The sequence below is a fragment of the Anser cygnoides genome, chromosome 2, assembly GCF_040182565.1.
Source record: "Anser cygnoides isolate HZ-2024a breed goose chromosome 2, Taihu_goose_T2T_genome, whole genome shotgun sequence".
In the NCBI taxonomy this organism is placed as follows: Eukaryota; Metazoa; Chordata; class Aves; order Anseriformes; family Anatidae; genus Anser; species Anser cygnoides.
The window spans coordinates 163282832-163310706 of NC_089874.1; the positions used below are offsets into that span (position 1 = coordinate 163282832).

General features: G+C 71.5%; 4 protein-coding genes across 7 annotated transcripts; 1 reads left to right on the forward strand and 3 right to left on the reverse strand.

Moving 5' to 3' along the window:
- Positions 1–112: 112 nt before the first annotated feature.
- Positions 113–8600, reverse strand: MAF1 (MAF1 homolog, negative regulator of RNA polymerase III). 4 transcript variants are annotated; one of them, XM_048052586.2, is made up of 8 exons: positions 8294–8600; positions 5254–5398; positions 3873–4001; positions 3598–3763; positions 3024–3145; positions 2336–2455; positions 1702–1821; positions 113–1591 (listed from the first exon to the last, which is right to left on the reverse strand). In XM_048052586.2, exons 2-8 carry the CDS (start codon positions 5334–5336, stop codon positions 1570–1572), a joined length of 762 nt encoding a protein of 253 aa, XP_047908543.1. In that variant the 5' UTR covers positions 5337–5398; positions 8294–8600; the 3' UTR covers positions 113–1569. The 4 variants fall into 4 exon arrangements, with proteins under 4 accessions (XP_047908543.1, XP_047908544.1, XP_066846993.1 ...); XM_048052587.2 differs by having other exon boundaries at positions 5254–5401; XM_066990892.1 differs by lacking the exon at positions 8294–8600 and adding an exon at positions 5745–6146.
- A 387-nt stretch (positions 8601–8987) lies between these two features.
- Positions 8988–20774, forward strand: SHARPIN (SHANK associated RH domain interactor). The gene is made up of 14 exons (XM_066990888.1): positions 8988–9460; positions 11352–11526; positions 12587–12703; positions 13151–13292; positions 14619–14709; positions 15011–15290; positions 15743–15879; positions 16031–16204; positions 19154–19314; positions 19392–19503; positions 19577–19756; positions 19842–19940; positions 20025–20168; positions 20321–20774. The coding sequence occupies exons 1-14, from the start codon at positions 9239–9241 to the stop codon at positions 20399–20401; spliced, it is 2115 nt and encodes a 704-aa protein (XP_066846989.1). The 5' UTR covers positions 8988–9238; the 3' UTR covers positions 20402–20774.
- A 171-nt stretch (positions 20775–20945) lies between these two features.
- Positions 20946–23333, reverse strand: CYC1 (cytochrome c1). Its single transcript, XM_066990890.1, has 7 exons — positions 23178–23333; positions 22881–23071; positions 22120–22246; positions 21880–22037; positions 21590–21750; positions 21422–21522; positions 20946–21267 (listed from the first exon to the last, which is right to left on the reverse strand). The coding sequence occupies exons 1-7, from the start codon at positions 23262–23264 to the stop codon at positions 21163–21165; spliced, it is 930 nt and encodes a 309-aa protein (XP_066846991.1). The 5' UTR covers positions 23265–23333; the 3' UTR covers positions 20946–21162.
- A 483-nt stretch (positions 23334–23816) lies between these two features.
- Positions 23817–27863, reverse strand: GPAA1 (glycosylphosphatidylinositol anchor attachment 1). Its single transcript, XM_066990893.1, is given in 13 exon segments — positions 23817–24397; positions 24474–24644; positions 24755–24939; positions 24941–25003; positions 25182–25226; positions 25359–25512; positions 25596–25792; positions 25862–26058; positions 26129–26230; positions 26351–26498; positions 27076–27187; positions 27299–27478; positions 27578–27863. Coding segments are annotated over 13 exon segments (2079 nt in total). The 5' UTR covers positions 27859–27863; the 3' UTR covers positions 23817–24153.
- Positions 27864–27875: the final 12 nt, after the last annotated feature.

A 27875-nucleotide genomic window follows, 5' to 3' on the forward strand; every position in this document is an offset into this window, starting at 1 on the left:
AGCCCCAGCAGCCCCCCGTGGGACCGCAGCCGCCTGCATGTCCCCGTCCCCTGCGGTGCCACCCCCACAGCAGGACGGGCTCCCCCCAGCACAGAGGCCCTGGAAGAAAAGGTGGTGAAACACAGAAAAACTTTATTGGTGTAATGATACATTGCTATGCTGTAAAGTCAGATTTCCCTGATGGGGTGAGACGGGGAAGGCAGCTGCAGCAGCGTGCGCAGAGGGGCGAACGATGGAAGAGGGGGGGATGGGGCCAAGTCCTGCACCCCCGCGGCAGGGGCCGTGCTGGGAGTCCATGGGCGTGCAGGGAGGGGGTCCCGTGGCCGCCCCACAGCCAGCTCCCCCTCCTCACCTCCTGCCAGTTTTCCATCCTGAGCTGCGGTGGGAAGGGCGGGCAGCGCGCCCTGCCGCAGATGAAAGCAAACCCACCCCGGGGCAGCAGCGGGGCCGAGCGCTGGAGGAGGGACCGAGCTCTGGCTCAGAAACCAGCGCCCGAAGTCACAGCAAGGCCCCGCAGCTGCACGCTCAGCACCAGGACGGCGCACGGTGCCCGTCCCTGCCTGCCTCCCCGCTCCCACCGCCCAGCCGCCCCTCGCTGTGCTCAGTTCCTGGGGCAGGCTGAGACGGCTTCCCCCTGCCGGACACCGGGGGGGCTGCGAGGCCCCCAAACTGCTGGGAGCCCCCGCAGGGCTGAGGGGCTGGGGGAAAAGGGGGCGGACGTGAGGCTGCAGAAGCGCGAGCAGGAGGCAGCAGCGTGCCGCTCCCGCCGCGTGCCCCAAGTACAAAAATAAACTCTGCGGCCCCAGCGCCGAGGCTGCTGCCAGCACGGGGCTCTGGCCCTGCTCCAGCTCCGCCGCCACTAAGAGCCATCTGCGGTGTAAAACACAAACAGCCAAAGCCACGAGGGGTGCGGGATGAGGCGGCCCAGTCCAGCTTTCACCCGCGGGGCGGCATCGTGGGAGCTGCCTGCAGGGCGCAGTCGCTCAGGACCAGCGCGGGAAGCTGGTACCTCCCAGCAAGGATTAACAAACAAAAAACAAAACGGAGAAAAACACTACGTGAGGGCGAGAGCAAAGCAAACCTCTTTGAAACGAACGGACGCTTCCTTGGGGAAGGAGCTGAGGACAGTTCACCGAGCTCTGCGCGAGGAGGCTCCGCCTGCCCCCTCCGCTGCTGCTGGTGCTGGGGACGGACGGCGCTCGCTGCATCACAATCAGTGAAGAGAAAAAGTGCTCGAGGAAAGTCCAGCCCGGCTTCAGAGCCACGAGGAGTTTGCAGGTCAGTGCAGCCAATGAGATCAGCGATAAAGTGCAGCAAAGCTTCTCGGAGCCCCGCACGGCTGTCCAGAGACCCCGAGGGGACGTCGGCCGGCAGCACCCGGAGCGAGGACGTGCCTCCGGCCGGGAAGCCGCAGCTGCTTTCAGTTCCTTGTGCTCCGAGGTGCCCGGGCACTCCAGTGTACGGTGGGCAGGGCGGCGCTGCGGCGCGGGGCAGGGCGGGGAGCTGGGGGCCGCCGGGCGCGGGTGGGGTGAGGCAGGGCCGGAGGCACCCTGGAGCAGCTCCGGGCACTCACATGCAGATAACCTGCAACCTGTGGGCGAGCACGCGGCCGTTACTGCCCGGGACAGCAGCAGGGCAGGGTGCTGGGAGCAGCGCTGCCGCACCGCCGGGCGGTCAGCCCCGAGTGCCGGCCGCACGCACCTGTCCTCCTCGATGCTGCCGCTCTCGGCGTCGTGGCCATCCCTGCTCCCCTCCGTGTCCTCCTCCCCGAGATCCATATCCAGCTCGTTTCCAGCCTCCGGGCGTGTGTACGCGTACCCGCTGGAGAGAGAAGGGCAGCGTAACGTGAGCGCCCGGCCGGCGCCGCGCTCTGCAGCGGTGTGTCCGCAGGAGGGATCCCTGCTCCAGTCTCCAGCGGGCTCGGGTCCCTGCTGAGTCCTGCCTGCTGCCGGCAGGATCGCCTCTGCATCCAACCGCAGCCCCCGGGGGGCGCAGGCAGCCGCCCCCGAGGTGTCGCTGCCCCCGAGCACGCCCCTCCACAAGCAGCGGCCTGCCGAAGGGCCACCCCTTCCCCAGGGACCACGGCTCCCGGTCGGTGTCTGCAGCGGGCTCGGGCGGTGGCGTGGCTCTCGGGAGGCCGGGAGGAGCGGCTGCGCTCGGCGGCACCGCCTGCTCGGTGTGCCAGGGCAGGCGGGGGGCAGCTCCCGAGCGCTTATCGACTGCGTTCGGCTCGGGGGCCAGCGGGGGCCAAAGTTTCCTCCCCGGCGGGGACGCGGCGTGCAGACGGGCAAAGCGACTCGTTTAGGGTGACTTGGCTGATGTCATGGGGCCTGACCTGATGGAACGGCAGGTAAAAAAGACAATCCTCTTCAGCCTCTTGTTGTAAAAGAAGTAGTTGAAGGACCAGAGGCTCCCGTCTTCTCCAAAGGGGTCTGAATCCAGGTCTGGGTTGTAGCTGCAACACCAAGCGGAGGCTGTGAGAAACGCTGTGCCGGACCCTGCCCCAGAACCAGCCCCGTCCCGGCCCCTGGTGCGCGTCTGGAGGATGGAAACTGGGAAGGGGGCAAGCCCAGAGCAGCCCCCAGGAGGGACAGGCGGGCAGGGAGCGGCGCGAGTTGGTGTCAGTAGGTGCAGGCTGCGCACACAGCGCGGCAGAGCAGGAGCTGCCCCCGGGCGGTGTTTGGAAGGAGGCCGGGGGGCAGCTCGGGGGGCAGCTCGGTCGGGGGGCAGCTTCGGGGGGGCAGCTTCGGGGGGGCAGCTCGGGGGGGCAGCTCGGGGGGGCAGCTCGCTGCAGCTGCAGTGCCCAGTTTCCAGGGCACAGGATGGGGACGGCAGCAGCAGCTCCCGTCCGTGGTCACAGAGCAGGGAGCCAGAGAACAACGGTGGGCCCTGCTCTGGCCCTTTCACACGGGTGGGCACACCGAAATGTCACCTTTTATCGAAACCTAACTGCCCCTCTCCAGGCCACAGCGAGCAGGAAGGGGCCACGATCCGGGCCGCAGGGTGAAGGCCCGTCCCGTTACCTGTAGATGTCACACTCCGAAAGGCAGATCTCCTCATCCACAGCATCCCACAGGTGCGGCTTCAGGGCGTTGAAATCCTCACGAACTGCAGAGAAGAGGCTGCAGTTGACAGCGTTCACCACCTAGACACAGAGCGGGGCTGTGAGAGGAGCAGGGACCCGCTGCCCGCCCTCCCCACGCCCCCGGTGCAGTCCCCAGCCCGCGCTCCCCGGGCTCAGCTCCCCCTCTCCCGGGCACCCACAGGGGAGAAGGAAGGTGCCCGGAGGCGGCTGCGTGGATTCAGGGGCAGGAGCAGGAAGATGGGCAGCAGGGGAGCAACAGGGAGAGGCCAAACCCCTCAGAGCGCCCGCAGGGCACAGGCTGTCCAAATCTCTCCCTGCCGAACGCCTCTCCCTTACTCGACGCCCCTCTGGACACAGGGTGAACCTGCGCGGGCAGAGAGGACGCCCCACGACCCTGCGAGGGATGGGGATGCTGCCGCGGAGCCCCAGGAGCATCAGCAGCAGCCCCCCAGGACCAGGCGCCCCCAGCTCCGTGCTGCCCGCGGCTCTGCCCCGCGGCTCTGCGCACGCACCCAGTTGAGGCTGGGCTCCCGGCTGAACTCGTGGCTCTTGGCAGCGCTGAAGTCGTAGTCGGGGCGGAAGGACTCGTTGAGCGTTGCTATCAGGTAGAAGAGGGTCTTGCGGCTGCACTTGTCGCTCAGCGGCCCCTCCTCGTCGCCGCTCTGACTTTTGCTGAGCCTGAGGCGCGGAACAGCGAGGTCAGCGGCGTCACCGGCACGGCGCAGCCCACGCCGCCGAGCCCCGACCCCTGCCCGCAGGCAGAGGCCCCGCCGCGGTCCCGCCGTACCTGCTGGGGCTGATCCCCGTGGTCTGCGGGGGCGACAGCGCCTCCAGCACGTGGGGCTGGCCCTCCTGGCAGAACTGCTTGAACATGTGCTTGTCGTCGCCGGCCATCTTGCAGGAGTAGCTCTCGATCCTGCGGGGACGCCGCGCCAGGCGTGAGGGCGGCCCGGCCAGCCGCCCCGGTGGCACCGGGACCGGGCCCGCAGCAGCTCCGGTCCGACAGAGGGCCCGAGAGGAGCCGGGAGCGCGGGGACAGGAGGCTCCGGTCCCCACGAGCGGCCTTCCCCGCGCCGTTTGGGTCTCGGCCCACGTAGGGGTGGGTGGGTGGAGGCGGAGGCGCGCGGCCCACGCGGGCACCAGCAGCTCCCAGGTGCAGCCCCACCTCACCGAGGGCACGGACGGCTCCCAGACGGGAGGCAGAAAGCGCGCCCGGCGCTGCGCTGCCCTGCCCAAAGCACGGCCCCGAGAAACGGGGTGCTGGGGGGGAGCCTGAGGGGGGGCCCTGCGGCCAGGACCCTGCGGCCAGGACCAGAAGTGCCCGTGGCTGGCCGAGGCCCGGCTCCTGCCCGGCAGAAGGAGCTCTCGCTGCCGCCAGCCCTGACGCTGCCGAGTGCGGCTGGGGAGCAGAGAAGCCCCAAGGAGCCCTCGGGTGGAGCCGCAAGGCGCTGGTGGGTCCCACCGCCCAGCTTCGGCCCGAGGACAGGAACCGGACAGAAAAGCTCAGGGTCCCCCGCAGGGACCGGCCGTGCTGATCCAGCCCCCGGCGCCCCAGCGAGGCTGGGGACAGGACAGCCCCGCCGGCCGGGCAGCCCAACGCCGGGCCAGGCGTCGCTATCAGCGTTAAATGAGAGCTTCAAACAAAGTTCTTCCGGATTTTGAAGCCCCTCAGGCTGCTGGGTGACCCCTCCACCAGGCCACCACCGGCAGAAGCTCCCAAAGCCCCGGACCGGGGTCCAAGCGCGCCGCCCCCCGCCCTCCGCTCCAGGGGCTGCAACACCCGGCGGAGCCGTGCAGGGAGCGTCCCCCCGGGGAAGGGGCGGACACCAAGGTGCGCGGGCACGACCTGACGGCCTTTACTTACTTACTCTGTATAAAAGCATCTCAACTGTTCCTCATTCCGTAATAACCGCATTCACAACGACTCCCTGCCCCGCCGGCGAGCCAGACTTTGAGCCCCAACGCCCCAGCGCTCGCCCCGCCGCGCCCACGCCTGGCACGGTGCCTGCAGCCGGCGCCCCACAGGCCTGCGGGGGGCTGGCGGGGAGCACGGGGCCGGAGCCCTGCCCGCCCTCGCAGCCCCCAGAAGGAAGCAGCAACGGCGCTGTCGGAGTTCCTGCGCTGGAGCTCGGCCCCCGGGGGGAAAGCCGGCGTCGGACGGCACCCACCTGCCGATGATGTGAGCATCTCCAGTCTCCACCGTCAGCTGGGAGTTTATTGCTTCAAAACTTGAGTTCTCCAGCAGCTTCATTGTCTCTGTGTCCGGCTCGGCAGCGATTCCCCGTGCGGCAGCGGCAGCGACGTGTGCGTATCCTGCTGAGGAGAGGGACTGTCAGCCCGGGCAGCGGGAGCCCAAGCGCGGGACGCGCGGCACGGCCGCGCTGTGGCCGCCCGGTGAGCACCAGCGGCAGGCAGGGCACGGTCCGGCAGCAGGACACTTGCAGGAGCAGGAGGAGCGGGCTGTGGCAGCCCTGACGGGCCCCGCTCTGCCCCTGTGTGCTGCTGCCGCCGCCCTGAAGAAAATCACTGAGATTTTTCTCCCGCCGCCGCTTCGGCTGCAGCACCGCGGCGCCCACCTCGACCGCGCCGGGGCCGAGCTCCCGTCACCCAGAGCGGCGGCTCCGCGCGCGCCGGCCTGCTGCCAGGCTCCCCTGCTCACACGTGAAGGTCACCGGCCCGTTTTGGCCAGCCTGGATTTTCCCTCAAAGCGGTGCTGGGACGCGGCAGACGGACGCGGCGCTCGCAGAGGCTGGCGGGAGGAGAGCCACGCTCCGGGGGCCGGTGCCCCGCGGGGCTGGCAGAGCCCGGCTCCCCCAGCACGGGCCCCTCGCGGCGCCGGGCTGTAAGAGGAGAACTCGTAAACAGGCCGAGGGGCGGACGCCAGCCTCGGGGAAGCGGCCGCACGGCTCCGGCCTCCCCCAGCCGTGCTGACCTCACCTGAGGCCGCGTGCTGCGCTTGTGGCACCACAGCGCCGAGCGGGGCGGCCTGAGCCGTGCTGGCGAAGCCCCCCCGGCGCTGGGAAAATCGGCACAGGGCTCCCCTCGGGCACTGCAGGCAGCGGAGAGGCCCAGCGGCCCCCCAGCACCGAGCAGCGGCTGCAGAGCGACCAATAGCCCCCAGGGGTGGGGATACGGGACCGGAGCCGGGGCAGCATCGCGCCCCGACGTCCTCCCCAGCGCTCAGAGGCGGGCAGCACGGAGCACAGCAATGAGCACAGCAATGAGCACAGCCCAGACCCGCCGCCGCTCCAGGCACGGGCGCTCCTCCACAACCACGAGCCGATGGCGCTTCGGGCACCGCCACCGCGGCTGAGCTCCACGGGGTGCGGAGGGGGAACGGGCGGCGGGAGGCCGGGCCGGGCAGAGGCCAGGCGCAGGGGTTCTGCGGGAGGGGATCTGAGCGAGGGGACCCACGCGGAGCTCCCGCCCGCCCTTTCGGAGGAGCTCTCGGGCACGGAGAATCTGGAGAGGCGAGCTCACGGGAGGGACTCTCAAGACCTCGGGACAAAGGTTTCAGTTTCGTTCATCTCGGAAGGAAGCCGAGCGGTTTGCCCGGGGGGCCGTGCCCCAGCCCTGAGCCTTTGGGTACGCCCGGCTCCTCCAGGAGCCCGCAGAGCACGGCGGGTGGCAGCACGGGTGACACGGGTGGCACGTCGCACAGTCGGGCCGTGGGGACGGCAGTGAGGAAGTTGAGCAGAGCTCGCCCCCCCGCAGCTGCCGGCGAGGAGCTGCTCGCCTCGAGGACAGCCAGCGCCCGCCGAGGGGGAAGCTGAGCACTGAGCCTCGAGCTGCCACGAACACAACGGGGCAGACAACAGCCCCTGTCCCAGGGGCGACCCGCGGGCCCCACCGCCACCGGGCGGCAGAACGCCAGCACCGCACCACAGGCTGCTGCAAAGAGCTTGTTCTTCCAAGCTAAATCTGCCGGCACGGGCAGGCAAGAACCTGAGAGAAGGGCCAGACCGGGGCTTTCTGCACGACGCGTGACACTCTCCAGGCACGCAGAGCGCGCTGCAAGGACAGGCACTGCGTGGGGACAGGGCTCCGGCACCCCTCAGCAACCGCCCCGCACCACAAAGCGCCGGGGACGGGACCAACACGAAGCCGTGGCAGAGAGGCGGCGGTGCTCTGGCGGTGCTGGGGGCGCCCAGCAGCAGGAGAGGGATGTCGGGTGCTCGGCCACGTTTCTGCACGGGGCAGGAGCCGGCGGCTGCAGCGGGGGGGGTGCAGGGGCCGTGCTCGGCCGAGGGGAGCGGGGTGCCAGGCGGCAGGGACGGTGCCAGCCCCACGGGCAGGAGGAGGCAGGAGAAGGCCCCAGCAGCTGAGCGGAGCTAATTTTAAACCGGGCTTGATGGAAAGCAGAGCCTCGGTCGGGAGGTTTCGGGTGTCACGGGGCTCGCGGCGCGTCCCGGGGCCGCCGGGGGCTACGTGGTGGAGATGTGCCCGTGTCGGTGCCCCCACACCGGTGCCCCCCCCAAACCGGTGCCCCCATGTCAGAGCTGGGGAGCGGGACCCAATGGGGGGGGCGGCCCCAAGCACCGTGCCTGGGAATAACGGAACCGTTGGGGCTGGAAAAGCCCCCCGGCATCCCCCAGCCCCCCGGCATCCCCCAGCCCCCCGGCATCCCCCAGCCCCCCGGCATCCCCCAGCCCCCCGGCATCCCCCAGCCCCCCCCGGCATCCCCCAGCCCCCCCCGGCATCCCCCAGCCCCCCGGCATCCCCCAGCCCCCCGGCATCCCCCAGCCCCCCGGCATCCCCCAGCCCCCCCGGCATCCCCCAGCCCCCCCGGCATCCCCCAGCCCCCCCGGCATCCCCCAGCCCCCCCGGCATCCCCCAGCCCCCCCCGGCATCCCCCAGCCCCCCCCGGCATCCCCCAGCCCCCAGTGCCCCCCCAAACCCGTACAACCCATCCCAACGCCTTTCTGACCACAAACGTCTCCTCGCTTCCCCCCAGCACCCCCTGAGGCCGTTCCCCCCCGCCGGTTACCGGTGACAAGAGGCCTCCCCCCGCCCCCCCCGGCGGCCGCCCTGAGCCCCCCCGCCCCGGGCCCTGCCCGCAGCCGTCCCGGCCTGCCCCGCGCGGACTACAACTCCCATGGTGCCCCGCGCCTCCGCGTCGCGTCCGGCCGCCGCACGGCGCCGCAAGGCGCGCCGGGAGATGTAGTCCCGGCGGGGCGCCGCGAGGGGAAGCGCTGGGAGCGGACTTACCGGCGCCTCCCGGTCTCGGTGCCGGCGGGGCCTTCTCGCGGCGGTGGCTCCTTCAGGCTCGGGGCGCCCGTAAGGGGAGGCGTCTCCGGGGAAAGCTCGAGGAGGGCCCGCGGGCCTCGGCCGCCGTCCGCCGTCTCGCGCCGGCCCGCCGGGCCCCCGCCCACCTCGACATGTCCCCGAGCGCTCGGGACGCAGCGAGCGGCTGAGCGAGACCTTCGCGACCCCGGGCGGGCGAACGACCGAGCGAGCGCGCAGCAACCGACCGACCGCCCGCCTCCCCCGGCACCGGACGACAACAAGCGGCCAGGCCCCGCCCGCCGCCGCCCGCCCCGAGCGGCGCCCGGCAGCTCTCCGCTCCCCATTGGAGGGCGGCCCTGCCCATCACCGCGCAGCGCTCCTCCCATTCGCTGAGGGGAACGTCAGTCAGAGCGGCGCGCCCGCCCTCCGAGCGGACAGCGCCGGGCCCCTCCCGGAGCGGGGCGCTCCAAGTCCTGATTGGCTGCCGGGGACAAAGACGGGGGGAGCAGCTGCCAATCAGGGGCGGGGCGGGGCGGGGCTCACGGCACCGCCCGGGGGGGGGGAGGGGAGGGCCCGGTGCTGGGGGGGGGGGGCACCGGGAGGGGGGGGGAGGGGGCACCGGAGGCGGAACGGGGCCGGGGGGGAGGGGCCGGGAACCGGGAGCGCGGATCCCGGCTGGGCGCTGCCAGGCGGCCCCGCACCCCCCCCGCCCGCAGCGCGGCGCTGCCCGGGGCCCCTCGGGGCCGCTCCGTCCCGTCCCGTCCCGTCCCCTCCCACCGGGACCCCGGTCCGCTGCCGCGCCCCCCCCCGGCCCGCCCCGGCCCGCCCCGGCCCGGAACCCCGCTCGCGGTGCGCGTTTCCCCACCGGCGGGCGGCGGAAGTGCCGTGGCGGCGGCGGCGCAGGGAGGGAGGGAGGCGGCGGCGGCGATGGCTCTGCCCGGTGCCCCCGCCCCGGCCCCGGCCGCGGCCCCCGCGCTGCCGCCGCCGCCCACGGTGCTGATGTCGGTGCGCGTGGCCCTGGAGCAGCCGCCCCGCCGCCCGCCGCCGCCCGCCGCCCTGCTCCGCCTGCAGCTCAGCCTGGAGCCCGCGCCCGCCGGGCAGCGCCGCTTCCGCCTCGGCCTGCGGCAGGCGGAGGAGGCCGGCGGCGCGGTGAGACCCGGGGGGACGGGGGGGGACGGGACGGGGCGGGGCGGGGGGGGGGGGGGGGGGGGGGGGCCGGTGCCCGGTTCCCCGGTTCCTCGGTTCCCCGGTGCCCGGTGCCCGGTTCCCGATGCCCGATTCCCGGAGCCCAGTTCCCCGGTGCCCGGTTCCCAATTCCCGATCCCCGGTGCCCGGTTCCCCGGTGCCCGGTCCGCGCGGGGCTGCGGGTATCCGGCAGCAGGCGGAGCCCCCGCTGTGCCCCCCGGGGGCGGTGCGGGGCCGGTGACCCCCGCGCCCCTCACAGGCACCGTGCCCGTGCCCGGCCGCTTCCCCGGTGCCCGGCGGCGCGCTCGGGCCTCGTTCCCCGTGGGCCTCGCTGCCCGGTGCAGCACCGAGCACGGCTGCCGGCTCCCGGTGGCTCTCGGTGGGGCCGGGGGTCGCTCGCCACGGACCGGTCCCGGAGCCTTGGGGCTGCCAAACGGCCCCGGTGACTCCCCCGCTCCTCACGGGGAGCAGGGACAGAGGCAAGGAGGTGGCGGAGCCCCCGGTAAACGTGTGCCGGTGCCGAAGGGGTCTCGGGGAGCTGCGGGTGCCTCCAGCTCGGCCCCTCTCAGCCCCCCACGCTGCACCTGAGCTGGGGCTGCTCCCCAGGGACCCCAGGGGCAGGGCCGAGACGCTGGAAGCGGGGCGTGAAGGGGGTCCCACAGCCCACGGGGGAACCGGGCCCGGTGCTGTTCGCCCCGCGGCTCGGGGACGCCCCCTGCCCCCGGGGTGTCGGTGCTGTGGGCGCAGGCATCGGCCGCCAAAACAGGCGTTCGGCCTGAAGTAGGGAGCCAAAAGAGCAGTGGCCAACCCGGCACCTCGCGAGTCTCATTTTAATAAAACAGAGAGGGAAAGAATGGATCCAAAGGGTTCGGAGCTGTTCACACGCTCAGCTCAAAGCCGTTTGCGTGCCCCAAGCTGCTTTGTGAGCTCTTCCTTCTCTGTCAGCCCTCCCGCAAGGGCGCCAGCTCTGAGAGCAAAGCAGAGCCTGGTGCTGTCTCGCTGTGGGAGCTGTGATCGCACCCAGCGAGCCAGGCGTGGGTCAGGCCGTCCACGGGAAGCCCAAATGCAGGCGGACGGGCGAAACGATGCTGTGCTGGCAGAGCCGTGACCCGGGGCGATAACACACTTCTTTATGGTCGCCGTCCCTCTCAGGCAAACAGCACTTTGCTCCAACTCTCTCGCTGGGCAGGGAGACGTCGGCTTTCTCCTTTGTTTCCCTCCCTTGTAATGCCGGCGATGGGACGGGGCAGTGGCTGGAGGCTCGGCAGGAAGCCGGGCTGGGCCCAGGGGAAAGGAAACCGGCGGCGGTTTCGCCGCCTTCCTCCCAGCGCCGTGGCGGTGCGGCCCCGGTGCTGCGCAGGGCGGGCGGCGCTCGCCGCCTTCCTGCTCGCCGTGGTGCCGGGGGGCTGCAGGGCACCCGGCGGCTGCTCCCGAGGTGCTCCCGCCTCGTCGGAGCCGAGAGCGACCCCTGAGCTCGGAGCTGGGCCGGGCTGCGTGAGGATGGGGTCTCCTGGCCAGGATGGGGTCTCCTGGCCGGGGGCACGCCTCCGGTGCCCGTCGGGAGCGGGCAGCGCAGAGCTGTGCGTGGAGGGGCTGCCCCCAGGTTTGTGCCGGGGAGGGAATCGCCCCCCAGGAGCCCCGGTCCGAGGGCAGGGTCACAGGACGCGGGGCTGCTCTGGGAGCCGGGGACGGGGCCTCGTCTGGGGTCAGCATTCGGGGCTCCTGCCGGTGAGGGGAGGGACGTCCCCGCGTCCCCTGCGCCGTGCCGTAGGGGTTGTCCCTGCACCGGGCGCATCGCTCGCACGCGGCGTGCCTTCCTCCTGCCGTGACCCCCCCGCCGTTCTGCTCCCCCCAGAGCATCGCCGAGTACGACCTGAAGGACATTTCCTACACGGTGAAGAGCCCCACGTGCCACGAGCTGGTGGTCTTCGGCTCCCTGGACGAGCCGATGGTGTTCAACTTCGAGGAGGAGCGGGAGGCGCAGAAGTGGTGGACGATCGTCAGCAGCTCCCTGCGGGAGGTGCAGAAAGGTCGGTGCCAGGTCCCCGGGGGGGGGTCGGCCCCGTGGCGATCGTGTGCGCCGAGCGCTCCGTTCCTGGCGCCTGGCCTGGGGCGGCCGGCGTGCCCCGCACGGAGCGGGCCAAGGGGCACAATTTTAATAATTGTTATTTTAATATTGTTCCAAATAATTGGGGTGCGCGCCCCACCAGCTGCTTCGGGGAGCGGCGCCGTGCTCCCAGGGAGGCTGGAACCCTCTGCGGGACCTCTGAGGGGCTCCGTAGGCTCCGAGCGCAGACGCACGCCGTGTTCGGAGCCCTTCCCAAGGCCCGCTTGCCCTGGAGCCCGAAGGAACTCTGAGGGCCCCGTTGTGGTGTGGCTGCGTGTTGTGGAGCACCCGGGGGGCAAGGAGCCCGCACGAGGCAGGGCGTTGGGGTGGGAGGGACGCTGCTCGCTGGGAGGCAGAGGAGAGCAGCCCCGGCGGGGCTGGGGGGCGCAGAGCCTCCTCCCCTCCATCAGGGCAGCCCCGCGCCCTCAGGAGAGCAGCAGCCACGTGCTCACGGACAGCGGGCTGCCCGCTGCTGCCTGACCTCGGTGAGCCCTTGGGATGGGGTTAGGGTCGGCTCTGCCTTTGCCCCAAGCTGCCTTGCACAGCCCGGGGCTCCCCGTGGAGCTGCACGGGGATGGCCGCGGGTGGCGGTCACCGCTCGGGGCAGCGGCGCTGCCCTGCTCTGATGCACAGGATCCCAGAGTCACCGAGGTTGGAAGAGACCCCCCAAGGTCACCCAGCCCAACCTCAGCCCTAACACTAACAAGTCCTCCACTAAACCATATCACTGAGCTCTGCATCTAAATGTCTTTTAAGGACCCCCAGGGATGGTGACTGCGCCACCTCCCTGGGCAGCCCACCCCAATGCCTAACAACCCTTTCGGTAAAGAAGTTCTTCCTAATATCCAACCTAAACCTCCCCTGGCGCAACTTGAGCCCATTCCCCTCGTCCTTTCACCAGGCATGTGGGGGAACAGACCAACCCCCCCTCGCTGCAGCCTCCTGTCAGGTACCTGTACCAATGCCCCCTGCTCTTCCCCCAGCCTCCGACAGCAGCAGCACGCTGGCGTCCCAGGCCTCGTCCCTGCCCGCGGCGGCCGGAGGCAGCTCTGCAGATCGGGACCCGGAGGAGGCTTTGTTCTCGGAGCTCTCCAGGAAAGGTATCTGAGGGGCGAGGTTTCTTGGCTCCTGACGCGTGCCGGGAGTTGCCGCAGGAGACGAGGGCTCCTCTCCAGGTCCAGCCGCTCCCCGGTCTGGGCCGACAGTTTTGGGTGCAAAGTCCGAGTCCTGTGGGAAGGAGTTCTCTGTGGGGCAGGGGTGGGGGCCGCGCATCCCGGCTCTCCAGGGGCTCCAGAAACGCCCCGTGGGGCTCCCACCCGCAGCTCTCTGGCCGTGTGCCACGGGGCGCTGCTCAGCTGCTCCTGCCCCCTCCGCCCACCGGCTGCCCGGCAGGCAGCACACGGCCGGGGAGCCTTTGCAGAGCTCCTGCTGCTCACCGGAGCTGTCTGGGTCCGGCCCTGGTCGGCTCCCCGGTGCTGTTCTGGGCTGGACGCGAGGCTGCGCCGCGCGGTGCCGCTGCTGCAGGGCTCTCCCTCCCGCCCCTGCAGAGGACCTGGCGCTCCAGCTGGCGCAGGCGATCGAGGACGGCGACGAGGAGGCGGCCGCGCAGTGCGCCGTGGCCCTGGCTCGCCAGCAGGCCGCCCTCAGCATCCTCCTGAAGGAGTCCAACTACCCCGCGGACGACATCAGGTGAGCCCCGCTGGCCGTGGCGCTCCTGGTGCCGGCGTGCGGGCGCCTTGTGCTCCTCCGTGTCCCCTCCCGGGCCCTGGGGTGACAAGGCATGGGGCGACGGTTCTGAACCGAAAGAGGGCAGATTCAGAGTGGGTTTAAGGAAGAAATTCTTCGTCATGAGGGCGGCGAGGCCCTGGAGCAGGCTGCCCAGAGACATTGTGGTTGCCCCATCCCTGGAGGTGTTCATGTGGGCTGGATGGGCCGTGGGCATCCCGCTCCACTGGGAGGTGTGCCTGGGTCAGACTGGTCAGACTGGGTGACCCGTAAGGTCCCAGACCGTTCTGTGAGCTGCCCCAGGGGGAGCTGTGCTCGCCTGGATTAACAAATTACGGGTGGGGAAGCATGGGAATACAGGGCCGTGGGGAAGCAGGGGAATACAGGGCCGTGGGGAGCTGTGCTCGCCTGGATTAAATTATGGATGGGGAAGCAGGGCAATACAGAGCCGTGGGGAGCTGTGCTCGCCTGGATTAACAAATTACAGGTGGGGAAGCACGGGAATACAGGGCCGTGGGGAAGCAGGGGAATACAGGGCCGTGGGGAGCTGTGCTCGCCTGGATTAACAAATTACGGGTGGGGAAGCACGGGAATACAGGGCCATGGGGAGCTGTCCTTGCCCCACAAAGTGGGGCTGGCAGGGAAGCCAGCGCCCGGGGGTGTGCGTGGGGCCAGGCTGCGGTCGCTGCCAGCTCAGGCAGGGCCGGCGGCCTCGGGCAGCTCGGGGTTGTTAGGAAAAGGCGAGGGAGCGAAGGGCAGGCCCCTGCCCGTGTCGGATACGGGGCGGGGGGGTGATCAGGCACGGAACAGCCTTTGCAGGAGGACGGGGGGAAAGTTTAGGGCTCTGGTGAGAGAGAGGCTGCGGGGAGGCGGTGAGCGGTGCAGGGCAAGGAAATGTTTGTTCACGCGTCCGGGAGCAGATAAACTGAGAGGCCGAGTGAGCTTAGGAAGCACCAGATTTAAAGCAGGTGGAAGGAAAGATTTTTTCACACCGTTTCTAAGCACATGGTGGAAACGGTTGGCACAGCTGTTTGGAGGCAACAAAAAGAAATATGTCGATGTACAGACTGAACAGAATCGGGGGAAAGCAGGTCCCACGTGCCTGTTAAACACGAGGTGCAGCCGCCAGCACGCGCGCGGCAGGGTGCTCCAGTTCCTGCGGCGCGCTGCGCGGGGCTGAAACGCCGGCACCGGGCAGCGCGTCGGGGCTGCGGGGGGCTCGGAGCCGTCGGGTGTCCCAGCCCCGAGCCGGGCGGGCGTCCTCTAACGGCACCTTCGTCTCTGCTCCAGCATGAACGTCGGCGTGGAGGACGCGACGTCTTCTGCCAGCATCGTCCTCAGGGTCCAGGCTCACACTACAATAGCGACACTCAAGCAGCAGGTACGGAGCCTCGCCAGCTGGGCAAGGGGCAGGGTCTCGGGGTGCTGAGCCCCAGGAAGGGCCCTGGAGCCCCGGGGTCGGGGCAGCCCCTTTTCTAAACGCTTGTGCCTGCTGTGCCGGAGCTGGGCTTCCCGCCTGCTCCTCACCCTTTGCGGAGCTGGTTCTTCACCGGTTCTCCTGCCGGCCCATGCGTGATGGTGTGGTACCAGCCCCCGCCGAGCCCCACAGCGGGGTGGGAAGCTCCCGGGAAGGTGTGCTGGGGATGCGGTGGGCTTACCTCTGAGCTTCTCCCGCCGCCCAGGTGTTCCAGGATTACGGGTTCCACCCCCTGGTTCAGCGGTGGATCATCGGGCAGTGCCTGTGCGTGGATGAACGGACAGTTTCCTCGTACGGCATTCGCAGGGATGGGGACACGGCCTTTCTGTACCTGCTCTCGGCGAAGAGGGCCGAGCTCACCCAGCAGCGCTACGAGGAGGACCAGGCGCAGCTCCTGCTCAACTCCATCGCCTCGCTCAGCGACAGCGCCGGCGCCGGGGAGCAGCGCAAATACAACACCCTGCCCAGCATGTCCCCCAAGAAAGGTCCGGTTGCTGCGCCCGTCCCTGTGGCTGGCGGGCAGGAGGGGCAGCCCGGATCCTGCCCGGATCCTGCCCAAATCCTCCCCGCCTTCACGCGGCGTGTGGTCTGCTGGTGCCAGACCCTGCGGGAGGGAGGGTTTGGGGCGCTGCTGTTGCCTCTGCTCCTGTGTGGGTGAGGACAGGCGCGGCCCCGAATGGGGTGTTCGGTGTTCTCCTGGCCCTGGGCCCGTGCTCAGACCTTGCCATGCAGGTGCTGAGGGGCTGAGCGGCCCCTTTGGTGCTGAGCAGAGCCGGGCTCTGGGTGCCGATCCCCTCGACCTCAGGAGCGCACCGCGTGTCCGCGCTCTCTGTGCCGAGCACGTTCCGGGGGCTCTGTCCCGGCTCAGCCGTGCCTGGCTGCTGCCCCGTCTCCGTGCCGCGGTCGTAACGCGCCGGTGTCCCCGTCTCTCCTGCAGCGTGGGGGAGTGACCCCAGCAGGAAGATGGACATCAGTGAAATCAGCCAGCACCTGGACATGATGCAGATCGGCGACCTTGTCAGTAACCTGCCACCGTCGGCTTCCGCTGCCGCCTCCCTGCCCTCGCCGGTGCAGGTGGGTGGCCCTGCGCCCCCCGGGCCCTGCTTCCCCCTGCACGCTGTCCTGGGTGCTGCTGGCCAAGGGTGCCCACTTCCCCAGGCCTTGCTCCCCCCTCCCTTCCAACGCGCATTTCCCGGCTCCTTCACCACCTCCGCGTTCTCCGCAGGCGGGCTGGTCGTGCCCCAAGTGCACCTTCATCAACAAGCCCACGCGGCCGGGCTGCGAGATGTGCAGCACAGACCGCCCGGACGACTACGTGGTCCCCTGCAGCTACAAGCCCGACGAAACAGAGCTGTGGAGGATCCAGCAGGAGCAGGAGGGGATCCTGCAGTACCAACAGGTACCGGGGCCCGGGCAGCAGCCACTCTCCCTCTGCCCCTGCCGGGCAGGATCGGTCCCCGGCAGGGCTGGAAGGCGTCTCGCGGGCGAGCGGATCCCGCGCCGTGCTGGGAAGCGGGCACAAAACCGCGGGTGGCAGCAAAGAGGGGCTGCTGCAGCCCCTTCCTCGTCCCCCGGCGGGGCAGGCGGTGCCTGCCGCTGGGCGCGGGGCTCGACGACGTGCTGTGTTGTGAGCGTGGCGTGCGCTGGTGTCTGTTAGGGGTGGTCACTGCTGGCCCTGCTGCATGCTGCCACCTCACGGGGCTCTGACCGGTGTCGCCAGCGCCTGTGGCCACCCCAGGCGTGGGTGGCAGCTTCGGGCAGGGCAGGGCAGGGTCCCAGGACGGTGACGCTGCGGGAGGCACGCAGCACGCGCTCTGGCTGTTCTTTCTCTTGCCTGCTCACGCAGCGAGGTGCGTGTCAGCCGCTGCACACAGGGAGCTGTCGGGCTGGGCTGCGCTGTCTCTGCTGGAAGTTGCTTCCTGCAGGTGTCGTAGAATCGCGCGTGGGGCTCTGGTGGGAGCCCCCTCCCCACTGTGGGGCGCGCTGTGGGGCGCGGGGGCATCCGGCTCAGCCACTGACCGAACCTTCTCTTCTTTCTTTTTTCTCTTGTGCTGGGACCCCGCTAGGAAAAGGGAAGGAGAGAGGATGGCTCAGCTGCGCACTGCGTCTTGGGCTCGGGTTCCTTGGATGACTTCATCCACCTGTCCTCCGAATTCTGCTAGCCGCCCCGTGCCTGGCCGACCCGGATGCCCCCTCCCGCCCCCCCGGGCAGGGCCCAGTGCCCGCCGTGCCCCCCCGTGCGCTCAGTGGCTCCGCCGGCCGCTGGCCACCTGCGGGTCTGGGCTGTAGACACGGCACCTCCCTGCGGGCCAGGGGCCCGGCTGGGAGCTGGGGAGCGCAGGGTCCTGCCCCACGCAGGGGCTGGGCTCCCCTGGGAGCAGGGAGCACGAGGGGCTGGGACCCTTGGTTGCGGGGTCGGACACTGCAGGGACGGGGCCAGGCTGTGCCCATGGTGCTGGCTGGGGAGGCGCTCTGTGGGCTGTGAACCCGGCCCCCGCCAGACCCCTGGGGCTGTGCCGGACGAGGGGAGCCTTGGTGTGCCGTCGGGGCTCTGCTTTCCCCCTGGCCCCCCAGCCCTCCACCTGGACACAGCCCCTGCTACCAGCAGCCCCGTTGGGCTCGCGTGCGGGCTGGGCCCCCCCTAGAGTGGCGCTGAGTGGAGGTGAGCGTGGCCGTGCTCGTGCCACGTCCCCTTTGTGAGGGCTTCAGGGCAGAGGCAGCAGCACTGGGGGAAGCGGTCGGTGCCGTGCAGTGCCACAGTGGCTCGGGGAAGCAGCGTGCCGGCGGCCCAAGGAACCGCGGTGGCCCTGGGAGCTGGATGGGGTCACGGCAGCAGGGCCAGCCCCCAGCCCTACAGCACTCGCTGCCCTGCATCGCGCACAGTGAACTCGGTGGTTCCCCGTTGTACTGTGTGGGCTCACCCCGCGGGGCTGGGCTGCAGGGAAGGACGGGCCCCTCTGCTCCGTGCGTGTCCGCGCTGCGACGCTGCAGGGGTGCAGAGAAACCCTTCCCCCATTAAAGCCTTATCCCACCCGCGCCGCTGTGCCCTCTGCTCGCGCCGCCTTCACTGACGGGCTGCCCGGGGGGGGGGGCTGCCGTTCTGGGTGGGTTTCATGAAATTAAACGTCAGAGCAGTTGGTGGGGGCTGGCTCACGGGACTGCACAAGAGCAGGGGCGATGGGGCCATCCTGAGCTGCCCGCACCGGGCCTGCTGCTGCTGCGCCGCAGTCGCTTACGCCAGGGCAGGGCTGGGATGGGGCTGGGATGGGGCTGGGCTGGGGCACGGGGCAGGCGAGTGTGGTCCCTGTGTGCGCACAGAAACGCTGAGTGAACGGGTTTGGGGCTGCAGCGCTCCCTGAGCAGGGGGTGAGGTCAGCAGCAGCTTGGACACAAGGCAGCACCGTGTGCTGGGGGCCCAGAACCCCCCCTTTGCACCCTGGGCTGCACCAGCAGCAGCGGGGCTGGGGGCGAGAGGGGGCTCGTGCCCCTTGGTCCCACTCTCCCGAGCCCCCCACTGCAGCACCGGGCCCAGCGCAAGGACACGGAGCTGCCGGAATGGGGCCGGGGCGGCTGCGGGGTGCCTGGGGCTGGAGCAGCTCCGCCGTGGGGCCGGCTGAGGGCTGGGGGTGCTGGGCCTGGGCAGGAGAAGGCTCCGGGGGGACCCCCCGGCGGGCTGCGGTGCCCAAGGGGGCCGCAGGAGAGCCGGGGGGGCCCTTTGTGGGGACGGGAGTGACCTAGGGGGTGGCACCCTGCCCGTGGCGGGGGTGGAATTAAATGGTCTTTAAGGTCCCTCCTAACCCAAGCCTTCCTACGACTGTGACAGGACGGGGCTGACGGCTTTAAGCTAAAAGAGGGGGGTTAGAGGAGACATAGGGAAGAAATCTTCCGTGCTGGGAATGGTGAGGCCCTGGCCCAGGCTGCCCAGAGGAGCTGGGGGTCCCCAGCCCGGGCAGCGTTACCGTCGGGCCGGACGGGGCTGGGGGCAGCCTGAGGGGGTGGGAGATGGCCCTGCCCGTGGCTGGGGCTGGACGGGGTGCTCTGTGAGGGGCCCTCAGACCCAACCCGCTCCGCGGTTCTGCATCAGACGTGGGGAGATGGGGGCTGCATCGTGCGCTGGCCTCAGCCGCACAGAGACCTCTCAGGGCTCCGCGTCGCCTCCCCGTGTGGACACCAGCCCCGCGGCCTCCCCGTGAGCGGGGCCCTGCAGGGGCAGAGTGAATGCGGCCCCCCAGCCCTGCCCCAGGGACCTGCCCGGGGCGCCCGGTGCCGGCAGAGGGGGCCTGGGGGCGCGGGGGCTTGGCGGGGGCCGGGTGGGGGCCGCTCTCACCCAGCCGCTCCCTGCCCGCAGGCGCTGGAGGCCGAGCGGCTGAGGAACTTCCAGCAGCTGCTGCAGCTGGAGGAGGAGGTGCTGGTGCCCAACCGGGAGGTCCTGGAGTGCCGCATCTGCTACCAGCAGGTCGCCCCGGGAGAGGGGGTGCTGCTGCGCGAGTGCCTGCACAACTTCTGCAGGTACCGCGGGGCCGAGCGGCGCGGGGTCCGGCCTCCAGCGCCCTGCCCCGGCGGTGACGGCGCGCCTGTTCCCGCAGGGACTGCCTGCGCCAGGTCATCAACTACAGCGAGGAGCCCGAGGTGGCCTGTCCCTTCCGCGACGACTCCTACGCCTGCAGCAGCCACCTCCAGGAGCGCGAGATCCGGGCGGTGAGTGGCGCCCGGTGCCCGCGGGCAGCGCCGGGCTGCGCGGGGCCGCGTCCTGACCCTGCCCCGTCCGCAGCTGGTGTCGCCGGAGGAGTACCGGCGCTTCCTGGAGAGGAGCCTGGTGCTGGCGGAGCGGCGCACGCAGAACAGCTTCCACTGCAAGACCACGGACTGCCGCGGCTGGTGCATCTACGAGGACTCGGTGAACGAGTTCCGCTGCCCCATCTGCCAGGCCCTCAACTGCCTGCTCTGCAAGGTGAGCGGGGCGGCCGCGCGGCCCCCTTCAGCGTCATGCCCGGGGGTGTGCGGCGGGGCTGAGCGCTGCACTCTGCCCCCCCCAGGCCATCCACGAGGGGAAGAACTGCCGGCAGTACCAGGACGACCTGCAGCTCCGGGCGCAGAACGACGCGGCCGCCCGGCAGACCAGCGACATGCTGCAGGTGGGAGCACCGCGGGGTGCCGGGGCTGACGGGGAGGGTGCGGGGCCCGTCCCCGCCTCCCTGACTGCTGCCTCTCCCCACCAGACCCTGGTGCAGCTCGGGGAGGCCATGCACTGCCCCACGTGCCACATCATCGTGCAGAAGAAGGACGGCTGTGACTGGATCCGCTGCACCGTCTGCCAGACCGAGATCTGCTGGGTGACGAAGGGGCCGCGCTGGGGGCCGGGGGTAAGCACGCCTGGGGGTGGACCCCCCCCCCCCCCCCTTCCCTGCACACCAGTCCCTTCCCAGGTCACGGTCCCCATCCCTGGTCACAGCGGGGTCTGGGGGCCCAGGACTGGGTGCTTTGGGCCCCCCTGACCCGCTCTCCTCCCCGCCAGGGACCCGGGGACACCAGTGGCGGGTGCCGCTGCAACGTCAACGGCCAGAGGTGCCACCCGCGCTGCCAGAACTGCCACTGAGCGCCGGCCTGGCCCAGCCCCGTGGGACAGGGGCTCAAGCAGCCGGGCGGGAGCCGTGCTGCTCACCCCGGGGATGGCCCGGGGGGCGCTGGAGCTGGCGCAGCTGCAGCGCGGCCCCAGCAGGGCCCAGAGAGACACTTGAGAGACGCTTGCAGTAGCAGGGGTGGCGGCAGGGCCACGTCCCCCTCGAGGCTGGCGGCAGCCGGGGATGGCCAGGAGGGACGCGGGGCCGGAGGGGAGCGGGCAGGGGCCAGGCCCCACGCGGTGCCGCAGGGCCTCCACGCAGCCTCTGCCGGCAGCGGAGCTCCTCGGGTGCGAGCGGCGCGTCCTGGCGGTGCAGGGCATCCCAATAAAGCTGTCTGTGTGCCACGTCCGTGTGACATCCTAGTAAAGCTGTCTGTGTGCCACGGCGTCACCTTCGGCCCTGTCACAGCACTGGGGCCTGCCTCAGCACCAGAGATGGGCCCGATGGGGTTAGCCCCTGCACGGCCTCTCCCCGTGCAACGGACCCGCAGCACGCACAGACCACACGACGCTTCCCAGCTGGCGATTCAGATTTTATTCCCACGTCCCCAAACTGTAAACACGCAGGCACCGTCCCCCCACCCCACGTGTGGCCAGCAGTGCCTGCGGGCGCAGAGCGCGATGTTAAATAACCGAGCTGCCGTGCGAGCGGGGAGCACGCGGTGCCCGCTGCACGCTCCTCCCCGTGCCCCCGAGGGGCCGCAGGGCGGAGGTGGGGGCACCCCTCTCTCCCACCCCTACTTGGGAGGCCGGTAGACCATTTTTCTGCTCTTCAGAACCGACCACTTGTGGCGCTTCCAGTAGTAGGTGAGGGATATCAGAAGGCTGGAGATCATCAGCATCTGGGGGAAGGAAGGCATCGCGCTCTCTGCCCCCCAGGACCCCCTCTGCACTGCAAGGCTTTGGGGCCCCCTGGAGCAGCAGGGAGGGGGCAGCGCCGCTCCCCTGGGCCTCCCCCCCGCCCACCCCTCGCCCAGGCCCCAGGCCGGCTCTGACCTTCAAGCCCATCCGTTTGCGGTGGTCGTGCTCCGGCTCCGCCGCCCACCGCAGGAACGTGCAGACGTCCTTCGCGATCTGCGACATGGTGGCCGGAGTGCCTGGGGAGGGAGGAGGGAGCTGAGCACCCCCCGTGGGCTGGGTCCGCGCCCCACGGCCCCCTCTTACCGTCATCGAACTCCAGGATCTCGTTGTAGATGGGGGGGGCCATGCCGATGGCCTGCCCCGGGAAGTAGGGGTTGTAGTGCAGCCCCTCGCGCACCGTGACGCCGGCCGGGGGGTCGCAGTAGCCGGTGAGGAGGGAGAACACGTAGTCCTCGCCCCCGTGCCTGCAACGCAAACCCCAGGATGTCAGCATCGGGCTGCAGGGTGGCGGTGCCGGGGTCCTCCTCGCATCACTGGGTCCGCGTGGGTCCGGACCCCCCGAGCCGAGTGCCCGCGGCACAGCGGCCCCTTACCGGGCGTTGACGATGTAGCTGAGGTCAGGGGGCAGCGCCCCGTTGTTGGCGGCTCGCGCCGCCTCGGGGTTGGGGTAGGGCTTGGGGAAGTAGTCGGAGATCTTGCCGGGGCGCGTGAACATCTCCCCGTTCTCATCCGGGCCGTCCACCACCTCCACCTGCGGGCGGGAGGGCGCTGAGCCGCGGGCAGGGGGTGGGGGGCCAGTGGCGGGTGGGTGGGGGGGTCCGGGGCTCGCTCACCTCCTCGGCCAGCGCCTTGGCCTCCTCCTCGGTGTGCGTGACGCCGATGAGGTTGCGGAAGGCCAGGTACTCCATGCTGTGGCAGGCCGAGCACACCTGCTTGTACACCTGGTAGCCGCGCCGCACGCTGCGGGGGAGAGCGCTCAGTGCCGCGGCCACCCCGGGACCCCCCGGGACCCCTCTGGGTCTCCCACTGGACCCCTCCGGAACCCCCCCCCAGACCTCCCCAGGACCCCCCGGACCCTTCTGGGTCCCCCCAGATCCCCCCCAGACCCCCCCGGTCCCTCCCCGCCCCCCCGGGACCCCTCCAGGACCTCCCCAGTCTCCCCCTGGACCCCTCCGGAACCCCCCCCCCCCCCCCCAGGACCCCCCAGACCCCTCTGGGTCCCTCCAGATCCCCCCGGGACCCCCCCCAGGAGCCCTCCAAGACCTCCCTGGTCTCCCCCTGAACCCCTCCGGGCCCCCCCGGTCCCCCCTCCCCGTTCCCCCAGGGACCCCTCCGGGTCCACCCCGGACCTCTCCGCCCCCCCCCCCCCCCCCCGCAACTCTCTGAGCCCCCTCCGGTCCCCCCCGGACCCCCTCCAGGTCCCCCCCCCAGCCCCTTGCAACCTCTCCGGTCCCCCCCGGGACCCTTCCGGGTCCTCCCCCGCTCCCTCCCGGACCCCCTCCGGGTCCTCCCCCGCTCCCTCCCGGACCCCCTCCGGGTCCTCCCCCCCGCCCCCTGCGGCCCCCCCCCCGGTTCCCCCCGGCCCCCCCCGCACCTGCCGTGGTCCAGCGCGGCGAGCAGCCCGCCGTGGCTCCAGGGGAAGCCGGGCGGGTGCATCTCCAGCTCGCCGGCGCTCAGGGCTCCGTGCAGGGCCAGCGCGGCCCCGCCGCCCGCCGCCAGCGCCCCCAGCGCCCCCAGCGCCACCGCCCCGCCGCGGGGCCGCCCCCACGAGGAGGCGGCGCGGGCCTGGGGGGGGGCAGAGCCGTCAGCGGGACGGGGCAAGGGCACCGCGGGGCCCGGCCCGGTTCCACCCCCCGCCCCCCCGTCCCCTCCCGGTTCCCCCCCCGCTCACCCCGGCGGGCGCCGCCCGAGGCCGCGGCGCCAGCAGGAGGCGGCCGCCGGGCCTCAGCGGGAGCCGCCGCACCGCCACCGCCGCCATCTCGGCTCCGCTGCGCTGCGCTCGGCCCCGCTCCGCCCGCCCCGAGGTCGAGGGGACGCCGCGGGCCCGCCCCGGACGCGACGCGAGCAGGAAGGGGCGGCACGGGCCGGGGGGGAGCCGCCCGCGCACCGGGGGGGGGCCGAGCCCCGGGCGGGGCCGCGTTTATTGGGGGAGAGGGGGACGGCGAGCGGGGGGGGCGGGGGGACCGGCACCGGGGGGGGCACGGGGACAGGACCGGGGGGAACCGGCACCGGGGGGGGCACGGGGACAGGACCGGGGGACCGGGACAGGACCGGGGGGACCGGCACCGGGGGGGGCACGGGGACAGGACCGGGGGGAACCGGCACCGGGGGGTACCGGGACCGGACCGGGGACAGGACCGGCACAGGACAGAACCGGCACCGGACTGGAGGCACTGGGGAGAACTGGCACCGGGGGGTACTGAGACCAGACCGGGGAGTCCCGGCACCAGGGGGTACAGGCACAGGACTGGGGGGACCAGGGGGCACTGGTACCGGGGAGAAGCCGGACAGGACCGGGGGCAGCGGGGGGTATTGGCACCGGGGGGAACTGGGAGGAATCGGGACAGGACTGGGGGCACCGGGCTTACGTGCAGTGGGCACTCCCCAGTGCTTCCCCAGGGGGCTGAGCCCACCCCAAGACACCTCCACTCCCCCCCTTGTCCGTGTGTCCATCCGTGTCCATCTGTCCGTGTGTCCTCCATCTGTCCGTGTGTATCTGTCCCTCCATCCATGCCATGCTGTCTGTCCCTGTGTCCATCCGCCCATGTGTCCGTCCATGCCCGGGTGTGCGTGTCCCTGCCAGGGTGTCTGTCCCTGTGTCCATCCGTCCATGCGTCTGTCCGTCCCCGTGTGTCCATGCCCCCCGGTCACTTCCAGCAGAGCACGTTCCAGAGCAGCAGCCAGCAGGGGTACGTGAGCAGCGCGAGGAAGGGGAAGGGCAGGGCGCCGTACAGGTGGTGCTGCAGCAGCCCCTCGGCCAGCGCCTGCAGGAAGAGCTGCCAGCCCTCGGCCAGCCCCGCCGGCCGCTCCTCCAGCTCGCGGTGCAGGAAGATGCCCAGCAGCAGCGTCACGGCCGGCGTCGACAGCACCAGCAGCGCCGCCAGCACCGGCCTGAGCGGGGAGGGAGAGCGCGGCTCAGCGGGGTCCGGGGACCGTCCCCGTCCTACCCCGCGGGGCCCCAGCTCACCTGGGGCCGGTGGGACGCACGGCGGCGGCGGCCGGGACCATGGTGGCAGCCAGGAGGAAGCCCAGGGAGAAGTTGAGGAGGGCGGCGCAGCTCAGCTGGGCGGCCAGGTACAGCAGCGCCAGCAGCTTCAGCGTCATCCAGCCCCGGTCGCTTCCCCCACCCGGCAGCGCCCTGCGGGCAGCGAAACGGGCTCAGCACCACGGGCTCAGCACCACGGGCTCAGCACCACGGGCTCAGCACCACGGGCTCAGCCCCACGGCACCCCGCGGCCACCCCCTGACCTGTGGGCGCTGTGGGGCAGCGCCATGCCGGCCACGTAGATGGCGATGAGGGTGAGCACCACGGCCTCCGCCTCGGAGACGGGGAAGTGCTGGGTGGCCACGCGCTGCCCCAGCACCGGCAGCAGGTAGAGGGCGAGCCCGGCGGCGTGGCACACCAGCAGCGGTGGCACCAGGGCCAGCAGGCCCGGCCGCGGCTCCTGCGGGAGAGGGCAGCGGTGGGGCCGGTGCTGGGGCAGGGCCCGGCCCCGCCTCAGGGAACTGAGCCACAAAGGGTCCGCGGGCACCGGGACTGCAGGTGGGGAGGGAAGGAAGGAAGGAAGGAAGGGGGAAAAAACAAGAAGGAAAAGGGGGGGATGCAACACAGAAGCCCCCTGACCTCCGCCACAGCGTGGGCAGCCCCCTGGTCCCCGTCCCAGAGCCGCTCGGCCGAGGCCGCCTCACATTTGTTGAGTTGCATCCACAGGTCCAGGGCATGAGCGTGCAGTCAGGGAAACGAGCGGAGCTGCTCCAGCAGAGCCCCCCCAGCCAAACACCCCCAGCCCCTGGACCCCCCCTCCCACAGTCCCCTAGGACCCGGCCTGGGTCCTCCCCCCAGCAAGGATATCTTGAGGACAAGGACGAGGATGAGGAAGCCGAAGGCCGGCATGTAGACGCCGATGGAGACGAAGCGGGACAGCGAGGGCAGCAGGTAGAAGAAATAGGACTGGTGCAGCCGCTCCAGCAGGTTGTTGAGCTTCCGGAACATTCCCTCCAGCGTCCTGCAGGGACTGGACTCAGCGCGGGGCCCCCCGGCCCCGGGTACCCCCCCAAGCCCCGGGCACCCCCCCGGCCCCGCACTCACTTGCCCACGGTGGTCATGTCGTACTTGTACTGGCGGAAGCTGTTGATGCCGCGCACGGTGATGGCCTCGATGTGGTAGCGGAGGAAGAGGCCGTGGTCGCCCTGGGGCCGCCCCGAGCCCTGCTTGAGCACCATCAGCAGCAGCGTCTGCAGGCTGTGCGCGTAGGCGGGCAGCGTGTCCCAGTCGGAGCGCTGCAGCTGCGGGACGGCCGTGTCGGAGCGGGCGCGGGGACCACCAGCCCCGGCGCCGCGCCGCCGCCAGCTCACCTTGCCCTGGATGGTGCAGAGCAGCCCGTTCTTCTGGCAGAAGGCGTGGAAGAGGTTGACCAGGTCCAGGTTGGGCAGCTGCCCGTTCAGCCCCTCCACCGCCACGTCGAAGCTGGTGACCACGTCGCTGCTCAGCTCCAGCGCCACGGCCGCCTGGATGGCCCCGGCGCGGCCCAGCGTCCCCGAGGACTGCATCTCTGCGGGCACCGCGACGCTCAGCGCACGGGGGGCTCCCGGGGCCGCGGCCCCCGGCCTCCCCGGCCTTACCGGTGACGTTGACGTCGTGGTAGGCCTCCAGCCAGGCCTCCATGCCCAGCAGGTCGTGCTCGTTCACCAGGAAGATGATGTCCTTCGCCCAGTAGATCTGACCTGAGCGCAGGCGTCAGCCACGGGGCAGGCTCTGGGTGCTGCCCCCCGGGAAGCCGGGAGCCCCCAGGGGGGCTTTGGCCACCCAGGCCCCACAGAGCACAAGCACGGTGCCGGGCTCACCTCGGAAGTAGGCGGCCAGGGCCAGCATCAGCCCCACGGCCTGGCTGTTCTGCGTGCCCTCGCTGCAGGGCACGCTCAGCACCAGCGACTCGGTGCTGGCCGCGCGCGGCGCCCGCAGGATCCCGTAGACGTTGGTGCCCTTCACCATCTGCGGAGGAAGGGAACGGGCTGAGCCGAGGGGACCCCGGCGATCATCCGGCCCAGCCCCCAGCTCCGCGAGGGGCAACCCGAGAGCGACCCCCAAACACTTCAGCACCGCAGCCCGCCGGGGGGTGCCCCCGGAGCCTTCTCCTGCCCAGGCCCAGCACCCCCAGCCCTCAGCCGGCCCCACGGCGGAGCTGCTCCAGACCCGGGAACCCCCGCGGCCGCCCCAGCCCTGCTCCAGCAGCTCCGTGTCCTCGTGCTGGGCCGGGTGCTGCAGGGGGGTCTCGGGAGAGCAGGGCCGAGCCCCCCCTCGCCCCCAGCCCCGCTGCTGCTGGCGCAGCCCAGGCTGCAAAGGGGGGGTTCTGGGCCCCCAGCACACGGTGCTGCCTTGTGTCCAAGCTCTGCCCACCAGCACCCCCAGGTCCCTCTCTGCATTTCTGCTTACGGCCGGGCCCTCCTGGCCACCCGCTGCTGCGGTGCTCGGCAGAGCCAACCCCCGGCACCACCAAACCCCGGCACCGTCCGTGCAGGCGGAGGCCCCGCGGAGCCCCCGCAGCCCCATACACGCGGCCCCTACGCACGTATCGCTCACGGCTCTCGTCGGGGAAAGGCAGCGTGCGGGCGAAGGGCTGCTTGTACACCTCCAGCCCCAGGCCCCACATCGTCTTCTCCAGCCAGGCCACGGGGATGCCCCTGGGGAGAGGCGGGGATGGAGCCGTGCGGGGACCCCCCGGCCCCAAACCCTGCCCCGAGCCGCAGCGGGGGCGAGCGGGGGGGCTGCCCCCGTTTGTCCCCGGCCCTCACCCCGCCTTCTTCTTCTGCGCGGCGAAGTCGCGGGCGTAGGCGAGGGCGCGCTCGCCGTGCGGGAACTGCTCCTCCACCATGGTGGAGCCCATGGCGTTCTCCGACATGTAGGTGCGCGGCGCGAGGGGCGGCAGCGCCATGGCCAGGAACCAGCCCAGCCCCGCCACGTAGCTCAGCACGCTGCGGGAGGGCACGGCCGTGAGGGGCGCGGGACCCCCCCGGGGCGCGAGACCCCCACCGGGGCGCGGGACCCCCCCAGCACGCGGGGCTGGCACTCACCAGAGCGGGGTGTTGAGGCGCACGACGAGGCGGGACAGCGCCCGCCGGCAGTGGGGGTCCGACAGCAGCCCCATGGCTGGGGGGGGAGCACCGAGGGGGTCCCCACAGGCCCAGGGCTGCCCCCAGGCCCCCCCGGTGCCCCCCGGGCACCCCCAGAGGAACCACGGCCCCGTGCCCAAGCGCAGCGTTTGTGCCCCATGGATGCACCTGATGGCCCCACATCCACCCCGCAAGCAATCCACAGCCCCCTGCTTACCCCCCAGCCCCCTGCCTGCCCCCATACACCCCCAGCCCCCAA